Below are 20,562 nucleotides of genomic sequence, written 5' to 3'. Positions count from 1 at the left end.
ATGTAGATATATAATATATAATATTCATGTTTATTGTTATACTGAGAGCTGTTCCTAATATTTTGTCCCTCATGTTTATTAATGAGGTGGCCAAAATAATAGAAACAGCTGTAATAATTAACATTAAAATATAAACGACATGTTTATTCATTTAATGTTACCTTTTGTTTTCAGTCAAAATAAATGAGATGTGGAGGAGGGAAACGTCTTCATCATCATCCTCCTCCTCAGCGTGTGTGTGTGTGTGTGTGTGTGTGTGTGTGTGTGTGTCCTCTCTGTCGGTCTCGAGCTGCTGTCGGGTTGGTTGTTGTGCTCCGGTCTCTCTCTGAAGGTAAAATCACTTTTCTGTCGTTAAATCTTTGATTTGATTCACAAACTTTGATTCACAGATTCAGTTTTAAGTTTCACACGTTTCATATATTTCATATATTTCATATATTTCATATATTTCTCAGATCTCAGCTCTGATTGGTTCATCTGTCGCTCTCTGTGCTGAGTGAGTCCGCAGAGCCGCGTTCACTGACCGGACAATCATCCGGATTTACCGGAGATTAAAACTCGATTTTACGTTTTTATCAAAACTGGAAGCTCTGATGCGATGACGTGACGTCAGAGGCTCTTTCTGCTGAATGACGGAATACTTAAAGAATGTTTAGATAACGTTAAAATAACGTTAAAATAACGTTAAAATAACGCTGAAATAACGACAGGTCGAGTCAAACTTTATGTAAAAAAAAAACTTTATTTAAAGTTGAAACTGGAAAGTTGATGATGTTTAAGTTTCAGTGTTTGTTCTGAAATCAGAACCGAACCGAATCTTCAGAGGGACCGTTCAGAGACAAACATTCATCTGTATCAACGTTTTAATTAGCTGATCAGAAACCAGCTTAATGAAGGTTAGACTGGTTCTGGCCTTGCTGGTTCTGGTCTTGCTGGTTCTGGTCTTACTGGTTCTGGTTTTATTGGGCCAGTCTCTTAAGGTTTGTTGAACATCTCTTCCTCTCTTGTGTCTTCTCACTCTCTGTTGGTCTGAACTTTTGTGTCTGGCGGTCCAGTTCATCGTCTGACATTGAAAACCTTTAAAAGTTTCTGATCTGAGACCAGTCTTAAAGTCTGTCTTGGACCTGGTTCTGACTGTAGTCCGTCTCTCTGCAGGACCATGCCCCCCCCTCAGCAGCAGAACTCTCTCGGCTCCTCTTCAGTGTTACTACCTGACATGAATGACTGAAGTCTGAGGACGTGGCGCCCCTTGCTGGACTCCCGCTGCCCCTGCAGGCCATGGCTGAGCCCAGCTACTCCGACCTGATCGACAAACACTACAACTACACCGGCAAGTTCCGGAAGACACAGCAGGACTCGGGCCTGAAGGCCGACTCAGTGGTCTTCATAATTGTGTGCTGCTTCATCATCCTGGAGAACATCCTGGTCCTGACCACCATCTGGAGGACCAAGAAGTTCCACAAGCCCATGTATTACTTCATTGGGAACCTGGCGCTGTCCGACCTGCTGGCCGGCGTTGTCTACACTGCCAACATCCTGCTGTCGGGCGCCAACACCTACAAGCTGACGCCCACGCAGTGGTTCTTCAGAGAGGGCAGCATGTTCGTGGCTTTGGCGGCGTCGGTCTTCAGCTTGCTCGCCATTGCCATCGAGCGACACCTGACCATGCTGAAGATGAAGCTGCACAATAATGGCAACACCTGCCGCGTTTTCCTGCTCATCAGCACTGTGTGGATGATCGCGGCAGTGCTAGGCGGCCTGCCAGTGATGGGCTGGAACTGCATCCAGAACATGGCGCAGTGCTCCACCGTGCTGCCGCTCTACCACAAGACCTACATCCTGTTCTGTACCACTGTCTTCAGCATCATCCTCATGGCCATCGTGGTGCTCTACGCTCGTATCTACGTGCTGGTGCGCACTCGCAGCCGCAAACTCGTCTTCAGGAAGGTGTCCAACGGCCGCACTAACGCCGGCACCAACATCAAGAGCTCGGAGAAGTCAATGGCGCTGCTGAAGACTGTCATCATCGTCCTGAGCTGCTTCATCGCCTGCTGGGCGCCACTCTTCATCCTCCTGTTGCTGGACGTGGCCTGCGAGACGCTGACCTGCCCGATCCTCTACAAGGCCGAGTGGTTCCTGGCGCTCGCCGTCCTCAACTCTGCCATGAACCCGCTCATCTACACACTGACCAGCAACGAGATGCGCCGCGCCTTCCTCAAGACGCTGCTGTGCTGCACCGCCTGCCTCCGGCCAAACACCAAGTTCGCGGGGCCGAATGTGGGGGCAGAGTTCAGCCGCAGCAAGTCAGATAACTCCTCCCACCCCAACAAGGAGGAGGCGGAGTACTCTCCGAGGGAGACGACAGTGGCATCCTCTGTCAACGTCACCTCGTCGTCCTAAATGCAAAATGAGCCGTAGAGTGTCAGACGTAGAGTTTGTTTTTGTACAGGAAACAGGAGTGAATGGCGCCCGGCACCGTCATCATGGACCAATCTGAACCTTCAGCTGATCCGGACTCACAGCACTTATGGAGACTTTCAGACTGGTTGAACTAGGACCCTCAGTGTCCACACTTTGTAAGAAGCTCATGCCTGGACTGTGCCGTTGAGTCAGAACACAGTATTACGCCTCAGCCACACCTGTTGATGTGGATCATGGTGGTCCGGATCCAACCTGGACCCATTTAGACCGCCAAGTCCACATGATGGTTTTCACAAAGTGTGCTGAAGGTTTACAGGACAAGTTATCTGAGCTTCATAGAAAGTGTCCTCGTAGAAAAGCCAGAACCTTTATACTGACCCGCTAAGAACAACTAGAACTGTAGTGCTTAAACACTCAACTGTCCAATATTTAATTCATTTTCCTCCACGTCCAACTTCAGAGCTCAGGAGCTCCTCGACAACTCCAAACTTCAGAAAATCTAAAATACCAAACCAACGTTTCCCCAAACCATGCGTCTGTCAGCTGACGTTCTGAAGCGTTTCATTTGAATCAAAACATTATTAAACATTTTATCTTTAGTAGTAAACACGTTAAATCTCAGAGGAGCTCCTGAACTTTGACCTTTGGCATGTTTTGTTGTGACATTTTGTAAAAAGTTAACTTGTTTGTAGAACTAGAATTATTTTCTACTTCCTGTCTGTCTGTGTTTTCGTCCATAGGGACGTCTGTTTAATTAATTTATATTTGAAACCAGGAAAAAAAAAAACATGTTTTGTTTGTCCGAGAAACAAAAGACGTTTTTTTTGTTCAGTCGTGTTTCAGAAAAATGGAAACTCATTTCAGCCACGAAAAATATTTCAAATTAAAACATTTAAATAAAAGTCAAATTAAAAATTGAAACTTAATTTTTCATTTAGATGTTTTAAATCTGATCCAGAGCTTTGAGTCAAATTAAATATTTAAATGATTGGATGAAGATCATGTGACACAGCTGAAAGCTCCAGGACAGACTAAATGTTTCTGTTCGTTCTTTCGTCATCAAATGTTGAACTTTTGGCGGGAATGGGCTTCCGTAGATTCTGACTGTGTTACCATGGTGACCGGTCTGATCCATTAACCCTTTAATTAGCAGCAGCTCTGTGTAACATGAACGTTGGTTTGTTAGCGCTTAATAAAGAAATAGAAACACAGTTTGTTCATGAAGAGCTCATTACATCACAAACAAACATTATTTATTAATTCATCATTCAATGAACTTTTTAAATGTTCAGGAAAACGCAGCTGAAACATTTATTTAACTTTTTTGGACCACATGAAGAAGTTCATCAGAGAAGCTGAGCAGGTGAGTTCTGCTGGTTCTGGTTCTGATGAGCAGATAAGTTCCGCTGGTTCTGGTTCTGATGAGCAGGTAAGTTCTGCTGGTTCTGGTTCTGATGAGCAGGTGAGCATCATTCAGGTTAATTAGAGCAGGAGGTGACGGAGGAGTTTGCTGCCTCCCTGTGGTCACAGCAGGACATCACAGGTCAGGTCTCTAACTGCTGGACTACACCACCTGCAGGAGAGCAGGGGAACTGCAGCACATCCAATCAGATCTCGGCATTCATGAGTGATCAGCTGAGGGACCAATCAGAGCTCACACAGGGAGGGTCATCCTGAAATATTTTAAATATTGTGAAAAACCAACAAGAACAGCCGTTTGAAACAAACTTTATTGTCCTGTCTCTGCTTCCTGTCTCTGTTTCCTGTCTCTGCTTCCTGTCTCTGTCTCCGCTTCCTGTCTCTGTCTCTGCTTCCTGTCTCTGCTTCCTGTCTCTGTCTCTGCTTCCTGTCTCTGCTTCCTGTCTCTGTCTCTGCTTCCTGTCTCTGCTTCCTGTCTCTGCTTCCTGTCTCTGTCTCTGCTTCCTGTCTCTGTTTCCTGTCTCTGACTCTGCTTCCTGTCTCTGCTTCCTGTCTCTGTCTCCGCTTCCTGTCTCTGTCTCTGCTTCCTGTCTCTGTCTCCGCTTTCTGTCTCTGCTTCCTGTCTCTGTCTCTGCTTCCTGTCTCTGTCTCTCTGTCTCTGCTTCCTGTCTCTGTCTCTGCTTCCTGTCTCTGCTTCCTGTCTCTGTCTCCGCTTCCTGTCTTTGTCTCTGCTTCCTGTCTCTGTTTCCTGTCTCTGACTCTGCTTCCTGTCTCTGCTTCCTGTCTCTGTCTCCGCTTCCTGTCTCTGTCTCTGCTTCCTGTCTCTGTCTCCACTTTCTGTCTCTGCTTCCTGTCTCTGTCTCTGCTTCCTGTCTCTGCTTCCTGTCTCTGTCTCTGCTTCCTGTCTCTGCTTCCTGTCTCTGTCTCTGCTTCCTGTCTCTGCTTCCTGTCTCTGTCTCTGCTTCCTGTCTCTGCTTCCTGTCTCTGTCTCTGCTTCCTGTCTCTGCTTCCTGTCTCTGTCTCTGCTTCCTGTCTCTGCTTCCTGTCTCTGTCTCTGCTTCCTGTCTCTGCTTCCTGTCTCTGTCTCTGCTTCCTGTCTCTGCTTCCTGTCTCTGTCTCTGCTTCCTGTCTCTGCTTCCTGTCTCTGTCTCTGCTTCCTGTCTCTGCTTCCTGTCTCTGTCTCTGCTTCCTGTCTCTGCTTCCTGTCTCTGTCTCTGCTTCCTGTCTCTGCTTCCTGTCTCTGTCTCTGCTTCCTGTCTCTGCTTCCTGTCTCTGTCTCTGCTTCCTGTCTCTGCTTCCTGTCTCTGTCTCTGCTTCCTGTCTCTGCTTCCTGTCTCTGTCTCTGCTTCCTGTCTCTGCTTCCTGTCTCTGTCTCTGCTTCCTGTCTCTGCTTCCTGTCTCTGTCTCTGCTTCCTGTCTCTGCTTCCTGTCTCTGTCTCTGCTTCCTGTCTCTGCTTCCTGTCTCTGTCTCTGCTTCCTGTCTCTGCTTCCTGTCTCTGTCTCTGCTTCCTGTCTCTGCTTCCTGTCTCTGTCTCTGCTTCCTGTCTCTGCTTCCTGTCTCTGTCTCTGCTTCCTGTCTCTGCTTCCTGTCTCTGTCTCTGCTTCCTGTCTCTGCTTCCTGTCTCTGTCTCTGCTTCCTGTCTCTGCTTCCTGTCTCTGTCTCTGCTTCCTGTCTCTGCTTCCTGTCTCTGTCTCTGCTTCCTGTCTCTGCTTCCTGTCTCTGTCTCTGCTTCCTGTCTCTGCTTCCTGTCTCTGTCTCTGCTTCCTGTCTCTGCTTCCTGTCTCTGTCTCTGCTTCCTGTCTCTGCTTCCTGTCTCTGTCTCTGCTTCCTGTCTCTGCTTCCTGTCTCTGTCTCTGCTTCCTGTCTCTGCTTCCTGTCTCTGTCTCTGCTTCCTGTCTCTGCTTCCTGTCTCTGTCTTTGCTTCCTGTCTGTGTCTCTGCTTCCTGTCTCTGTCTCTGCTTCCTGTCTCTGCCTCCTGTCTGTGTCTCTGCTTCCTGTCTCTGTCTCTGCTCCCTGTCTCTGCTTCCTGTCTCTGTCTCTGCTCCCTGTCTCTGCTTCCTGTCTCTGTCTTTGCTTCCTGTCTCTGCTTCCTGTCTCTGCTTCCTGTCTCTGTCTTTGCTTCCTGTCTCTGCTTCCTGTCTCTGTCTTTGCTTCCTGTCTCTGTCTCTGAGTGCGCAGACTTTACATCTCGTCTGTTGTTCCCCGTTGGCGGAACGTCCTACCAGATGTAACAGCTTAAGCTTAGACGCAGATTTATATTTATATATGTATTTATATACAGTATTTATATATTTATATATGTATTTATATATGTATTTATATACAGTATTTATGTATTCATATATGTATTTATATATTTATTTATGTACTTATATATTTATTTATATACAGTATTTATATATGTATTTATATATTTATACACAGTATTTATATATTTTGTTTATATATGTGTTCCTGAACTACACAGACCGTCAGCTGTTTTTAACCCTTCATACCTGACATGCTCAGACGATGAACTCTGATTGGTCCTCCTGCAAACGTCATGTGACGTCTGTTAGTGTCCTGAACCAACCAGCGGAGGGCAGCACAGTCACAACAATCATTAAAACATAATTTAAATATTTTAATTTTTTTAAATATTTTAAATGAATTTAAATATTGTGATGCTGCTTCCTGTGTGTGTCTCTGTGGTCTCCTTGGATGATTGTTTGGGTTCCGGGCTCGGTTCTGAAAGGTTCTGAAAGGTTCTTCCTCTATCTCTGAATAAATCATACATAAATAAATAAATATAATTACTTCCTAAATGTTTTTAATTATTCCTTTTGATTACTTTGGTTAAAACATTTATTTTGAAATGTCCAACCGGAAGCTCTTTGCTCACATCCGGTCAAGTCGCAGGTGTAGTGGCGGTTAAATCTTGACGTCAGAGGTTGACGTTTAATCTGCAGTCATGACGGAACCGACGGAGGAGCCGGGTCACCACGGAACCACCGAACCGGTACGACGTGACGTTTCACACCGGAAGCCATTAACGAAAAGACAAACAAACAAACAGCTCGTTAATTGGTTCGTTAATTGGTTCGTTAATTGGCGGGTTAATTAGCAGTAGACTGTGACAGGCTGACGTGACTCACCGGCAGTGTCACGTGTCATGCTAACGTTAGCTCGTGTGCTAACCTGTCGCAGGTGTTCACGGAGGCGCGAGACGTCACCTGTCTGACGGAAACGTTTGAAAAGACCGTGAACGTCTCACAGGTGAGTTCAGGACTCAGGCTACCTGTCTGTGTTTGAAAACAGAGACGGTAATGCACCTGTCTGTCTGCAGGACGGAGGGCTGAGTGAGGAGACAGACAGGCTGGAAGACAGACAGCAAGACGGACAGAGAGACAGACAGGCAGTGTCTCCAGAGTCAAAGGTAAAGAGACAGACAGGTAGACAGACAGGTCAGAGCCAGCTTATAGGCCTATGAACAAAAAGATCAATGCAAATCAACTGAACTAAACCTGTCTGTCTCCCTCTGTACCTGTCTGTCTTTCAGTGGGTGGTGGGCTCTCAGTGTCTGGCGGTGTGGTCGGAGGACGCTCAGGTGTATCCGGCGACGGTGTTGTCTGTGGACGGAGAGCGCTGCAGGGTCTGTTTCCATGACTACGGCAACGAGGAGGAAGTGGAACTGAGCACGCTCAGACAGTCAGACACTGCTACACAGAGACAAAACTCCCAGGTAACGTCCAGGTAACCATTGTTGTGTCGTCTAGTTGTCCTGTAGTTTTGTTGTGCTGTCGTCTTGTTGTTGTGTCGTCTAGTTGTCGTGTCGTCTAGTTGTTGTGTCGTCTTGTTGTCGTTTCGTCTAGTTGTCGTGTCGTCTAGTTGTCCTGTAGTTTTGTTGTCGTTTCGTCTTGTTGTCGTTTCGTCTAGTTGTCGTGTCGTCTAGTTGTCGTGTCGTTGTGTCGTCTAGTTGTCGTGTCGTCTATTTGTCGTTTCGTCTAGTTGTCGTGTCGTCTAGTTGTCATGTCGTCTTGAAACTAAAGAAGAAAGTGTTATTAACCATCCAGCCAAATTTGAATGATCAAAAATAAGTTGATGAAATCGGGAGTCAAAATCTGTGGTTCTTTTTCATGATCTCTGTCAGGACTGGAAACCTGGTTCTCAGTGTCGAGCTGTGTACTCAGAGGACGGTCTGGTTTACCCGGCTGTGGTTCTGTCAGTCAAAGGTCAACGCTGCCGTGTTCGGTTTGACAACTACAACATCGAGGAGGAACAGGAAGTGAGCAACCTGCTGAACCCAGATGAGCTCCACGGGCCCAGCAGAATCTCCACAGCCAAGGTAAACACCAGGACCTGACGTAAATGTGTCATATTGTTCTGATGGTAAATGGTTGTTGTGATGTTGTTGTGACGTTGTGAGGTTCTTGTGACGTGAGGTTGACGTGACGTTGTTGTGATGTCCACTTGACGTTGTTGTGATGTTGTGATGTTCTTGTGACGCAATGTTGACGTGACGTTGTTGTGATGTTGACATGACGTTGTTGTGATGTTCATGTGATGCAATGTTGACGTGACGTTGTTGTGATGTTGACATGACATTGTTGTGATGTTGACATGACGTTGTTGTGATGTTGACGTGATGTTGACGTGACGTTGTTGTGATGTTGACATGACGTGATGTTGACGTGACGTTGTGATGGTGACGTGACGTTGTTGTGATGTTGACGTGACGTTGTTGTGATGTTGACATGACGTGATGTTGATGTGACGTTGTGATGGTGACGTGACGTTGTTGTGATGTTGACGTGACGTTGTGATGTTCTTGTGACGTGACGTTGTTGTGATGTTGACGTGATGTTGTTGTGATGTTCTTGTGATGTGATGTTGACGTGACGTTCTTGTGATGTTGACGTGTCGTTGTTGTGACGTGATGTTGACGTGACGTTGTGATGTGATGTTGACGTGACGTTGTTGTGATGTTCTTGTGATGTGATGTTGACGTGGCATTGTTGTGATGTTGACGTGACGTTGTTGTGATGTTGACGTGGCATTGTTGTGATGTTGACGTGACGTTGTTGTGATGTTGACGTGACGTTATTGTGATGTTGACGCGACGTTGTTGTGACGTTGTTGTGATGTTGACATGACGTTGTTGTGATGTTGACGTGACGTTGTTGTGACGTGATGTTGACGTGACGTTGTGATGTGATGTTGACGTGACGTTGTTGTGACGTTGTTGTGATGTTGACGTGACATTATTGTGATGTTAACGTGACGTTGTTGTGACGTTGTTGTGATGTTGACATGACGTTGTTGTGACGTTGACGTGACATTATTGTGATGTTGACGTGACGTTGTTGTGACGTTGTTGTGATGTTGACGTGACGTTGTTGTGACGTGATGTTGACGTGACGTTGTTGTGACGTGATGTTGACGTGACGTTGTGATGTTCTTGTGATGTTCTTGTGACGTTGTTGTGACGTTGTTGTGATGTTGACGTGACGTTGTTGTGACGTTGTTTTGACATTATTGTGACGTTGTGTGTCAGCAGGTCAAACAGAGTCTCAGTCAGACTAATGTAGACAGAGAGGAGAAGAAGAGAGACGCAGAGAAACCGACCAACCACAGCTTTCCTTTCTTCCCTCCGTTCCCTCCTCCTCCTCAGTCGAGCTCAGCGGTAAAACTCACAGACTCAGATGTATTGGACTGGTTCTTTGTGGTTCTGTTGTTGACCCGGTTTCTCTCTGTCCAGGACCCTGTGACCTTCATCCCTCCTCCTCCTCCTCCTCCTCTCTGGACGTTTGGCAGGAAAGAGTCCGGGGTCGACTCCGCCTCCAACATGTTGCTGCTGTGGTACACATGTGGCTTCCACACCGGCTGCTACATGGTCAGTACCACAAGCAAGCACTAGGACCTCTGAGACCAGAACCCAGAGTCTGAAACACCAGACCTGATCCTAGACTGACCTCAGACCGACTGAAGGACCAAAGACCGACTTATCAAAGTTTTTAGTTTTTGATGTCATGTTACAGTCTCTGATGTCACATGTTTAATGTGTTTCAGGCTCAGCAGAACTTCAGGTCGAGCTCCAAAGACTAGGTAAGAACTCACCTGAACTCACCTGAACTCACAGGTCAGGGTTCAGTCTATGTTTAAAGTTGACTGGTTTGTCTTGTTTCAGAGCCAGAGAGAATTCTGGGACGTGACGAGTCGTCTTCATTTAAATTTTTTTTAAACATTTCAATGTTTTTTTCTTTTGTCAGTTTTCCTGTAGCAGAAACTTTGTTGTCGTTTCTTCAGTTTGAGTTCAGAGTTAAAGACGAACGTTCGCTGTTAAATGAATGAAAACGTTTAAACAACATTTTGTTAAAGAAAGAAAAGTTCATCAATAAAAAGATCAATAATTAACAGAACGTATTTGTTTTATTGATCTTTACTGATTAAAACTGATCGATTGTCATTATGATCTATACAGGTGAAAAACATTTACCTGGAGCTTCATTAACTTGTACAGACTGCACTCACCTGATCTCACCTGTACAGACTACCACATGTAACAAACCCTAAACAACAGTGAGCTGATAATTAAATCAACTTTACTAATGAATTTTTTCTCTAAGTGTCGACTCGACTTGAATCTTTTCATAAATGACGACAAAGACGACATCGTAGAAACTCTTTTATTTTCTCATTAAAACATTCATCCTGGCCCCGGCCTCACCTGAACCTACCCTCACCTGGCCCCGCCCCCTCACACTTCAAATTAGATAAAAGTTTCTAAAAGTTTAGTCGTTTGTCAGCTGCAGCAAGTTGATTTATACACATTGACCCCGTTTACACCTGACTCTGGATCAGCTGGTCACAGGTGTGTGAGTGTGTGTGTGTGTGTGTGTGTGTGTGTGTGTGTGTGTGTGTGTGTTTACATCTGACTCTGGATCAGCTGGTCACAGGTGTGTGTGTGTGTGTGTGTGTGTGTGTGTTTACACCTGACTCTGGATTCAGGTGTAAACGGGGTGTCACTTTGTTTCTCTGCTTTTCATTCATGAATCACTTCCTGCAGAGACAGAATCCATCACAGTCATCAGAGGTCGGCTGCAGAACAACAATCCGACAAACAGGAAACAGCTGATCACGTGAGCTTTCAGATGTTTCAGACAGAAATGTTCAAATTTGTTGATGAATCTGTTTCTTTGCTTGTGTTCAAACAAACATGCGTGATGACATAAAACACGTGGCGGCCAATCAGCATCGTTAGCTTCGTCCACTCAGAGTTCAGCTTCGTATTGCTCAAACAGTAACCATGACGAGCAGCGGCTGACTAAACCGAGCTTTAAATGGTCAGTGAATGCAACGTTCTGGAAAATGAAGATTGGAAAATAAAATTGATCAGCAAATAATTAGAAATATTTTTTATCGACAAATTGATGATTTCGTTTTTTCATGATTTTTTTGTAAAACATTTGGGATTCTCTGATGTCCCTGAACGCACCACAATTAGTCAGTGATGAATTTTTTCTCGGCAGGAAGTCTGAAAGATGATTTTCAAAATAAAATGAAAAACAGTGATTTTTTTCTAAAAAGTTTAAATGAATCAGAAAAGTGACAAAACAAAACAAAAAAAGTTCAGCTTCATGAAGAAAAACGTGTCTTTGGGTCAGCTAACGTCTCAGCTGTTCGAGTCAAAGCGAAGTTTGTGTCGTCATACGACAGCGTGACGTGTCGGCGTCTCCATGGCAATCTGTTTGTAGCGTGGACAGGAAGTTTATACAGCAGTCATTTAGTCCGTCCAGGCTCCGCCCCCTCCTGGACCACAGTGCTCGCTGTCGTTCGACAGGTCGACACCTCGCCGCACTCCTGAAAACAACAAGACGTGTCATCAAAGATATATATATATATATATTAGTGCTGTCAAAATTAACGCGTTAATTTTGTCGATTAATTTTAAAGAATTAACGCGTTAAAAAAAATTAACGCGGTTTTGTTTACTTCCGGTGGCGGCCGCCATTTTGGATGTGGCAAAGTAGAGCTTTGTTTCCCAGATATATTAGTGTGTGTGTGAATGGGTGTATAAGAGGCATTAGCTTAAAGCCCTCACGGAGACTGCGCCCTGGGCGGTCGCCCACATTGCCCACAGCTAAAACCGGCCCTGCTTGTTTTAGTTTACGGGCAGATCTGCCACATCCAATATGGCGGACACGTTAACGTATCGCAGCAACGGACCAACCTGCTCAGTGAGGCGTCTGTGTATATATGTCTATGATCTCTCCTAACTAAAGGAGAGGTCTGTGATATATGTCTATGATCTATCCTAACTAAAGGGAGAGTCTTGTATAGATGTCTTAGATTTCCTAACTTAAAGGAGAGTCTGTGTATGATATGTCTATGATCTATCCTAACTAAAGGAGAGCCTGTCATTTGCTATGATCTATCCTAACTAAAGGAGAGTCTGTATTATGTCTATGATCTATCCGAACTAAAGGAGAGTCTGTATATATGTCTATGATCTACTAACTAAAGAGAGTCTGTGTTATATTCATGATCTATCTAACTAAAGGAAGTTGTGGTGTAAAGATGGATAAGGGCTTTTAGGGGGGAACATCATTTTAAAAAGTTGCCCGACGGCTCGTGGACAAAAACAAGGAATTTGCACAGTTTGCAAGCCGAATTTAAATTCCACAGAGTATCACGACTTTAACATATCACCTCAAAGCAAAACACCAGTCTACACTACAGGAGTGTGGCCCTCGTCAGTATTTCCTCATTCTGGCTTTCTCCGTTTGAACTGTGCATATTGTGCACCTTAAGCCAATAAAATGAATGAATTAAATTACTTATTATCTGAGTTTTCTACATTAATTTGATCATTTACTAAAATAAATATTCATTATAAGCTTCAGTCTCAGAAAAATGCAATTCATTTTTGATACATTTATTGAAGAAATATCGCGATTAATCGGATTAATACAGAAATTTTTGCGATTAATTAGTTACTTTTTTTAATCGATTGACCAGCCCTTCAAAAAAAAAAAAAAAAAAATTAATATTTAATCGCAAAAATTTTTTTTTTATATATATATATATATTTATTTCTTTTCATTGATTTATCAACAAACTCTTTTGATACTAAAATAAATCACTGTGACATCACTGTGACCTCCGAGAAACTGACGGGTCTCATGTGGACTCAGCAGATCAGAACCAGAACTTGTTCTGTTGGTGTTGCTGCAGTGAGCATCTGTCACCAGCAGGTAGGGCTGCTTCACCAACATGAACAACTTCCTGTTTCCTTCAACCAATCACAGATGACCTGAGACCAAAACAAAAACTCACTCACAGTTTTTAAACTTTCAGTTTTTCTTCGTCAGCTGGTTTAAATAGAAATTTTAATTATTTGGCATCTCTGAGTCTTCGATGATGAAATGTGTTTACGATGCGTTCGGGTGCTACAGGAGTTTTGTGGTTTGGGCGTGTCATGTTTGAGTGATTGACGGTGTCAGTTAAACTCACAGGTCATCAGATGCAGAGTGGTGGAGACGAGCAGCGCCAGGGCGGGAAAACCAGAGAGGGAGGGGGCGGAGGAGGAGGGGCGGGCGGTCGAGGAGGGTGGGTCCTGCTTCAGGGGCGGAGCTTCAGAGTCCACGACCTTACACTTCTGACTGTAAACACACACACACGAATCATAAGATCACATAGAAACATTAAATCTCTGCAACAGGGATGTCAAACATATGGCCCCTGGGCCAGAAGCAGAATCAGAACCGGCCCATCAGAGTGAAATAATGAACCTGCATCGATTCAGGTCTGTGTCGTTATCATTCATTATGTTGTATATGTAATATATGTGAGTATAGTTATGCCTTTGAATTAAGGCCTTGTTTACAAAGAGGTCCAGCTAAATAGCATGTTTAATAACCTCAGGAACTAAATTCTGACAGATCAGAGGTGTGGGAACTTTCTTTGGGTCTAAATGTGGGCAGCTCCAGAGCTCGACATTTCTGGCAAAATGGATCCACACAGTGTGAGACAGACAGAGAAGCACTGATCTGAGATCATCACTGAGACACAATGGGTCAGCGATAACGAAGAAGAGGTAGAGGAGGAGGATGAAGACTTGGATTCCAGTTCTGACGAGGATGCATCTGATTCCGAACAGGAAGGTGACCGACAACCACAAGAGTCCAGCTCTGAGGAGGAGCAGGAGGAGGAAGATGAGCAAGATGCAATGCAATACGCCGGCCAAAAGCAACAGGCCGAGGTATGCCATTTCCAACTGGCTCACATCTCGCCATCTTGACTTGGTGCGGTTCCCATGCAAGTTGGTCATTTGGTGGACAGAGTCACAAGGAGGTCCCACGCTGACCTCGGGTCCTCAGTGAAGTGAGCGATCGCATATCTAGTCAGGCCTGGGGGGGGCCATTGACTGGGAAAAACCAGAGTATCTCTTCATGATGGGACACTGACGACCATTTCTTCCTGTCCATTGAGCTTGGTCGGGCTCATCTTGCTCATCTTCCTCCTCAGAGCTGGACTCTTGTGGTTGTCTGGGTCACCTTCCCGTTCGGAATCAGATGCATCCTCGTCAGAACTGGAATCCAAGTCTTCATCCTCCTCCTCTACCTCTTCTTCGTTATCGCTGACCCATTGTGTCTCAGTGATGATCTCCTCAGATCAGTGCTTCTCTGTCTGTCTCACGCTGCGTGGATCCATTTTGCCAGAAATGTCGAGCTCTGGAGCTGCTCACATTTAGACCCAAAGAAAGTTCCCACACCTCTGATCTGTCAGAATTTAGTTCCTGAGGTCACGTGCCATTGCCCCATAGACTTTTATACATTCTTTTTATGGTGGAAGTCTATGGGAGCCATTTCTTTAATCTGACACTACAAAAAAACTAAAACCCCTGGAGATCAATCTTGTTACTCATCAATGACATAGCCAAGACTCTTATAATCCCCACAAACCAAATCAATCTGCATTCAGTATATTGGAAATAACCTTTTTTTTTTTACCAGGCATTGTATTTTCTGGCATTGAAGGGGTTAAAAGTCTGAAATTAATTAAATCAATGGTTCAATAGAGGAGAAGTGGATTAGAAGATTCATGCCTTTTTTATGGCATCGAACACGTTGGACACTTTAGTCCAATGTGGTACTTGTCAGTAAAAACTATTAGAGTACAAAGGTGAAAGACTGCATGGCTGTAAGTGAACCCACATGTTGGACATGCTGACTCATGAACCACACTGAGAACTGAGCTGGTCCTGATCCGATACCTGGGTGTGGTCTCGGTATGTGTCTCGCATATCGCTGTAAAGTGTCGACAGGCAGATTCTTTGTGCATTCAGACACCTCACTGAAACCGGACCGGGTCAGAACTCACAGCTGTCTCTGCAGATACTGCTGTTTGGACTCGCAGGCTTTGGTCTGACTCTGAGCCGCCATCATCTGGCTGTCTGCGGCGTCCTTCAGGCTACGACATGTCTCAGTCTCCAGGACGGTCTGGGTCAGGTTCTGCTTCAGAGCCTCGATCCGATCTGAGGACAAACAAACAGAGAGAAGCACCATTTAGCTGCATATTAATATTAATGAGCCTTCTTCTGATAGGCTGACACACTGCCAGGCCAAACACAGGTAACAGACTGCAGAGACTGAACATTGTCAGACTGTTTGACCTAATGTTGTCAGACTGTTGACCTAATGTTGTCAGACTGTTTGACCTAATGTTGTCAGACTGTTTGACCTAATGGTGTCAGACTGTTATCAGATTGTTTGACCTAATGTTGTCAGACTGTTGACCTAATGTTGTCAGACTGTTTGACCTAATGTTGTCAGACTGTTTGACCTAATGTTGTCAGACTGTTTGACCTAATGGTGTCAGACTGTTATCAGATTGTTTGACCTAATGTTGTCAGACTGTTGACCTAATGTTGTCAGACTGTTTGACCTAATGTTGTCAGACTGTTTGACCTAATGTTGTCAGACTGTTATCAGATTGTTTGACCTAATGTTGTCAGACTGTTGACCTAATGTTGTCAGACTGTTTGACCTAATGTTGTCAGACTGTTTGACCTAATGTTGTCAGACTGTTGACCTAATGTTGTCAGACTTGACTAATGTCGACTGTTGTTCCTAATGGTTGTCAGAACTGTTGACCTAATGGTGTCAGACGGTGGTCAGGATGTTGTGAACTGAAGGGTCAGAAGTCTGTGTGACTAATGTTGTCAGAACTGTTTGAACCTAATGTGTCAGACTGTTGACCTAATGTTGTCAGACTGTTGACCTAATGGTGTCAGACTGTTGACCTAATGTTGTCAGACTGTTGTCAGACTGTTTGACCTAATGTTGTCAGCTAAGGTTGTCAGACTGTTGACCTAAGTTGTCAGAGACTGTTTGACCTAAGGTGTCAGACTGTTAGTCAGAATGTTTGTCTACTGTTGTCCGATGTTGACCTAATGTTGTCAGGACTGTTTGACCTAATGTTGTCATGACTGTTGACCTAATGTTTGTCAGACTGTTATGTTTCAGACTGTTTGAACCTATTTTGTCAGACTGTTATCAGATTGTTGACTCAATGTTGTCAGACTGTTGACCTAATGGTGTCAGACTTTTGACTAATGTTGTCAGACTGTTGACCTAATGTTGTCAGACTGTTATCAGATTGTTTGACCTAATGTTGTCAGACTGTTGACCTAATGTTGTCAGACTTTTGACCTAATGTTGTCAGACTGTTTGACCTAATGTTGTCAGACTGTTGTCAGACTGTTTGGCCTAATGTTGACCTAATGTTGTCAGACTGTTGTCAGACTGTTGACCTAATGTTGTCAGACTGTTGACCTAATGTTGTCAGACTGTTGTCAGACTGTTTGACCTAATGTTGTCAGACTGTTGACCTAATGTTGTCAGACTGTTTGGCCTAATGCTGTCAGACTGTTGTCAGACTGTTGACCTAATGTTGTCAGACTGTTTGGCCTAATCTGTCAGACTGTTGTCAGACTGTGACCTTACATGTTTCAGACTGTTTGCCTAATTTGTCAGACTGTTGTCAGACTGTTGACCTAATGTTGTCAGACTGTTGTCAGACTGTTGACCTAAGTTGTCAGACCTGTTGTGCCAGACTGTTGTCCAGATGTGTCGAACTGTTTCTAATGTGCAGACTGTTGTCGACGAACTGTTTGTCAGACTTTTGACCTAATGACGTCGAGTGCATCGCTTTTCAGACTGTTGACTGTGCTAATGTTGACTGCAGCAGCTGTTTCAGGCTGTTGACCTAATTTGTCAGACTGTTGACCTAATGTTATCCAACATAGCAACAGTAACCGTGGGAGGCGTGGCCTGCTGTAATCTGAGCTGAAGTCAGAGCATCAAAGTTTGGTTCAGATGAACTTATAAGGAAACGCTGAGCGATGTCAGAGCTGCTGAGTCATCGCTATGAGAGGAATGAGGGCGGCTGCCAGCTGCTGGCTGGGACCAGGACTAGACCAGGACTGATCTCAGATCAGATCTGCTGTTTGACTCCACATAACTTTTACTGCAGTTTGTACTGGATTACATTTGTACTTTATTACTTAATGTTTGAGGCAGACGTTATCATGTACAGTGTGTGTTAGTGTGTACAGTGTGTGTACAGTGTGTATTAGTGTGTACAGTGTGTGTTAGTGTGTACAGTATGTACAGTGTGTTAGTGTGTACAGTGTGTGTACAGTGTGTATTAGTGTGTACAGTGTGTGTTGTGTGTACAGTATGTACATGTGTTAGTGTGTACAGGGTGTGTTAGGTGTACAGTATGTGTTACAGTTGTGTTAGTGTGTACGTGTCTGTTAGTGTGTACAGTGTGTGTACAGTATGTACAGTGTGTGTACAAGTGTTGCATGTGTGGTGTGTTAGTGTGTGCAGTGTGTGTTAGTGTGTACAGTGTGTGTTAGTGGTGTAGTATGTACAGTGTGTTAGGTGTACAGTGTGTGTTAGTGTGTACAGTGTGTACCGTGTGTGTTAATGTGTACAGTGTCTGTTAGTGGTACAGTATGTACAGTGTGTGTACAGTGTCTGTTAGTGTGTATGTACAGTGTGTGTACAGTGTGTGTTAGTGTGGTATAGTGTCGTGTAAGTGTGTCCCGTCGTGTGTACAGTGTGTGTACAGTGTGTGTACAGTGTGTGTGTTAGTGTGTAAGTGTGTACAGTGTTGTTAGTGTGTACAGTGTCGTGTTAGTGTGTCTCAGGTTAGGTGTAGTGTGTCAGTGTGTGTACAGTATGTACAGTGTGTGTTACAGTGTGTGTTAGTGTGTAAGTGTGTCCAGTGTGTGTTAGTGTGTACAGTGTGTGTTAGTGTGTACAGTGTATTAGTGTGTACAGTGTGTACAGTGTGTTAGTGTGTTTGTGTGTGCAGTGTGTACAGGTGTGTGGTTAGTGTGTGTGCAGGGTGTGTACAGTGTGTTGTGTCGTGTGTGTAAAGTGTGTACAGTGTGTGTTAGTGTGTACAGTGTCTGTTAGTATGTACAGTGTGGTGTACAGTATGTACAGTGTGTGTACAGTGTGTGTGTTAGTGTGTAAGTGTGTAAGTGGTGTATTGTGTAGTGTGTGTTCGAGTGTGTACATGTTGTTAGTGTGTACGTGTGGTACAGTATGTACGTGGTGTACAGTGTTGTTACAGTGTGTGTTAGTGGTGTAACAGTGTGTACAGTGTGTGTAGTGTGTCGAGTGTGTACAGTGTGTGTTAGTGTGTAAGTGTAGTGTATAGTGTGTACAGTGTTTTTACAGTGTGTGTACAGTGTGTAGTTAGTGCTGTGCGTGTGTCATTGTGTGTTAGGTGTTACAGTGGTGTAGTGTGTACAGTGTGTCGTGTGTACAGTGTGTTGTTACAGTGTGTGTTAGTGTGTAACAGTGTGTGTTAGTGTGTAATAGTGTGTACAGTGTGTGTTAGTGTGTATTAGTGTGTGTGCAGTGTGTACAGTGTGTACAGTGTGTACAGTGTCTGTTAGTGTGTACGAGTGTGTACAGTGTGTACAGTGTCTGTTAGTGTGTACGAGTGTGTACAGTGTGTACAGTGTGTACAGTGTCTGTTAGTGTGTTAGGTGTGCAGTGTGTACAGTGTTGTTAGTGTGTACGTGGTACAGTTTGTGTAGTGTGTATGAGTGTTTTACATTGTATGTAGTGTGTGTATCTAGTGTGTGCAGTGTGCTACAGTGTTGTGGTAGTGTGTACAGTCAGTGTGTTAGTAGTGTAGTTAGGTGTTGACTGAGTGTGTACAAGTGTGTACCGTGTGTGTTAGTGTGTACACGTGTGTCGTCTACTTTTTTTGTGTACAAGATGTGTACAGTGTGGTTAGTGTAAAGTTGTACAGAGGTGTGTTAGCTGTGTACAAGTGTGTCAGTGTGTGTTAGTTGTGTTACAGTGTGTACAGTGTGTGCAGTGTGTGTTATGTGTGTACAAGTGGGTACAGTTGTGCAGTGGTGTGTTAGTGTGTACAAGTGTGTACAGTGTGTGTTAGTGTGTAAATGTAGTGTGTACAGTGTGTACAGTGTGTGTTAGCGTGTAAGGGTAGTGTACAGTGGTGTGTTACGTGTGGTGGTGTGTAGCGTTGTACAAGTGGGTGTACAGTGTGTTTAGTGTGTACAGTGTGTGACAGTGTGTGTTAGGTGTTACAAGTGTGTGACAGTGTGTGCAGTGTGTTTAGTGTGTAGCAGTGTTGTACATGTGTGTTGAGTGTGTGTTGAGTGTGTAGAGTACAGTTCATGTGTGCAGTTTGTGTGTACAGGGTGTGTTAGTGGTGTACGAGTGGTACAGTGTGTACAGTGTGTGTTAGTGTGTAGGTGGTAGACAGTGTGAGTGTTAGTGTGTACGGTGTGTGCAGTGTGTACAGTGGTGTGTTAGTGTGTGTTACAGTTGTATTAGTGTGTACGTGTTCGTGTGTTTAAGTGGTGGGTTTGTACAGTGTGTTTGTGTGCAGGTGTTACAGTGTGTGTTTGTACAGTGTGTGTACAGTGTGTGTTAGTGTGTACAGTGGTGTTCAGTGTGTAATTAGTTGTGTACAGTGGTGTTAGTGTTGTATTAGTGTGTGCAGTGTGTACAGTGTGTACAGTGTCTGTTAGTGTGTACATGTGGTTACAGTGTGTACAGTGTGTGCAGTGTGTGGTCAGTGTGTACAGTGTGTTGCGTGTGTGTTGGTGTGTTACGTGTGTGTCAGTGTGTATGTTAGTGTGTACAGTGTGTGTTAGTGTGTCAGTGTGTGTCAGTGTGTAGTTAGTGTGTTACAGTGTGTGTTAGTGTGTACAGTGTGTCCAGTGTGTACAGTGTGTGTACATTGTGACAGGTGTGTTAGTGTGTACAGTTGTGTTTAGTCAGTTGTGGCAGTGGTTTGTACAGTGTGTGTTAGTGTGGTGCAGTGTGTACAGTGTGGTTAGTGTGTACAGTGTGTACAGTGTGTGTTAGTGTTGTGTGAGATGTGTACAGTGTGTGTCGGTGTGTACAGTGTGTGTTAGTGTGTAGTGTTAGTAGTGTGCAGTGTGTACAGTGTGTGTAGTTGTGTACAAGTGTGTACAGTGGTGTGTTAGTGTGTACAGTGTGTGTGTGTGTGTGTACAGTGTGTCCAGTGTGTTATGTTCAGTCTTGTACAGTATGCGTTAGAGTGTGACGATGGTGTACAGTGTGTGTTAGTGTGTTACAGGTGTGTGGTGTACAGTGTAGTGGTACTAGTGTATGTGGTTAGTGTGTATTAGTGTGTACAGTGTCTGTTAGTGTGTTACA

General features: G+C 44.4%; 3 protein-coding genes and 1 long non-coding RNA gene across 6 annotated transcripts in view; 2 read left to right on the top strand and 2 right to left on the bottom strand.

Moving 5' to 3' along the window:
* The first annotated feature begins 253 nt into the window (after positions 1 to 253).
* s1pr1 (sphingosine-1-phosphate receptor 1) lies at positions 254 to 3,635 on the top strand. The gene is made up of 2 exons (XM_010755970.3): positions 254 to 331; positions 1,156 to 3,635. The coding sequence occupies exon 2, from the start codon at positions 1,279 to 1,281 to the stop codon at positions 2,398 to 2,400; it is 1,122 nt and encodes a 373-aa protein (XP_010754272.1). The 5' UTR covers positions 254 to 331; positions 1,156 to 1,278; the 3' UTR covers positions 2,401 to 3,635.
* Positions 3,636 to 6,710: 3,075 nt separating this feature from the next.
* LOC104939431 (survival motor neuron protein) lies at positions 6,711 to 10,239 on the top strand. Of its 3 annotated transcripts, none has more exons than XM_027287988.1 (9): positions 6,711 to 6,839; positions 7,028 to 7,096; positions 7,167 to 7,256; positions 7,380 to 7,562; positions 7,971 to 8,165; positions 9,378 to 9,503; positions 9,579 to 9,713; positions 9,890 to 9,925; positions 10,008 to 10,239. In XM_027287988.1, the coding sequence occupies exons 1-8, from the start codon at positions 6,792 to 6,794 to the stop codon at positions 9,923 to 9,925; spliced, it is 882 nt and encodes a 293-aa protein (XP_027143789.1). In that variant the 5' UTR covers positions 6,711 to 6,791; the 3' UTR covers positions 10,008 to 10,239. The 3 variants fall into 3 exon arrangements, with proteins under 3 accessions (XP_027143789.1, XP_027143788.1, XP_019133357.1); XM_027287987.1 differs by having other exon boundaries at positions 9,375 to 9,503; XM_019277812.2 differs by lacking the exon at positions 7,167 to 7,256 and having other exon boundaries at positions 9,375 to 9,503.
* A 253-nt stretch (positions 10,240 to 10,492) lies between these two features.
* si:ch211-1a19.3 (uncharacterized) overlaps positions 10,493 to 20,562 on the bottom strand; it is a 17,535-nt gene continuing 7,465 nt past the window's right edge. The window contains exons 3-5 of the mRNA XM_019277814.2: positions 15,203 to 15,356; positions 13,334 to 13,482; positions 10,493 to 11,680 (exon numbers count right to left, since the gene is read on the bottom strand). Coding sequence (XP_019133359.2) covers positions 11,679 to 11,680; positions 13,334 to 13,482; positions 15,203 to 15,356 — 305 coding nt within the window. The 3' untranslated portion in view covers positions 10,493 to 11,678. The remainder of the gene's footprint in view (positions 11,681 to 13,333; positions 13,483 to 15,202; positions 15,357 to 20,562) is intronic.
* Positions 15,363 to 16,910, bottom strand: LOC113747631 (uncharacterized). Its single transcript, XR_003463745.1, has 3 exons — positions 16,878 to 16,910; positions 16,456 to 16,768; positions 15,363 to 15,913 (listed from the first exon to the last, which is right to left on the bottom strand). It is a non-coding gene; the product is annotated as an uncharacterized LOC113747631 (long non-coding RNA).

Source organism: Larimichthys crocea, chromosome XIV (assembly GCF_000972845.2).
Source record: "Larimichthys crocea isolate SSNF chromosome XIV, L_crocea_2.0, whole genome shotgun sequence".
Classification (NCBI taxonomy): Eukaryota; Metazoa; Chordata; class Actinopteri; family Sciaenidae; genus Larimichthys; species Larimichthys crocea.
The sequence above is the reverse complement of the archived record's forward strand: the minus strand, read 5'-3'. Positions and strand labels throughout refer to the sequence as shown.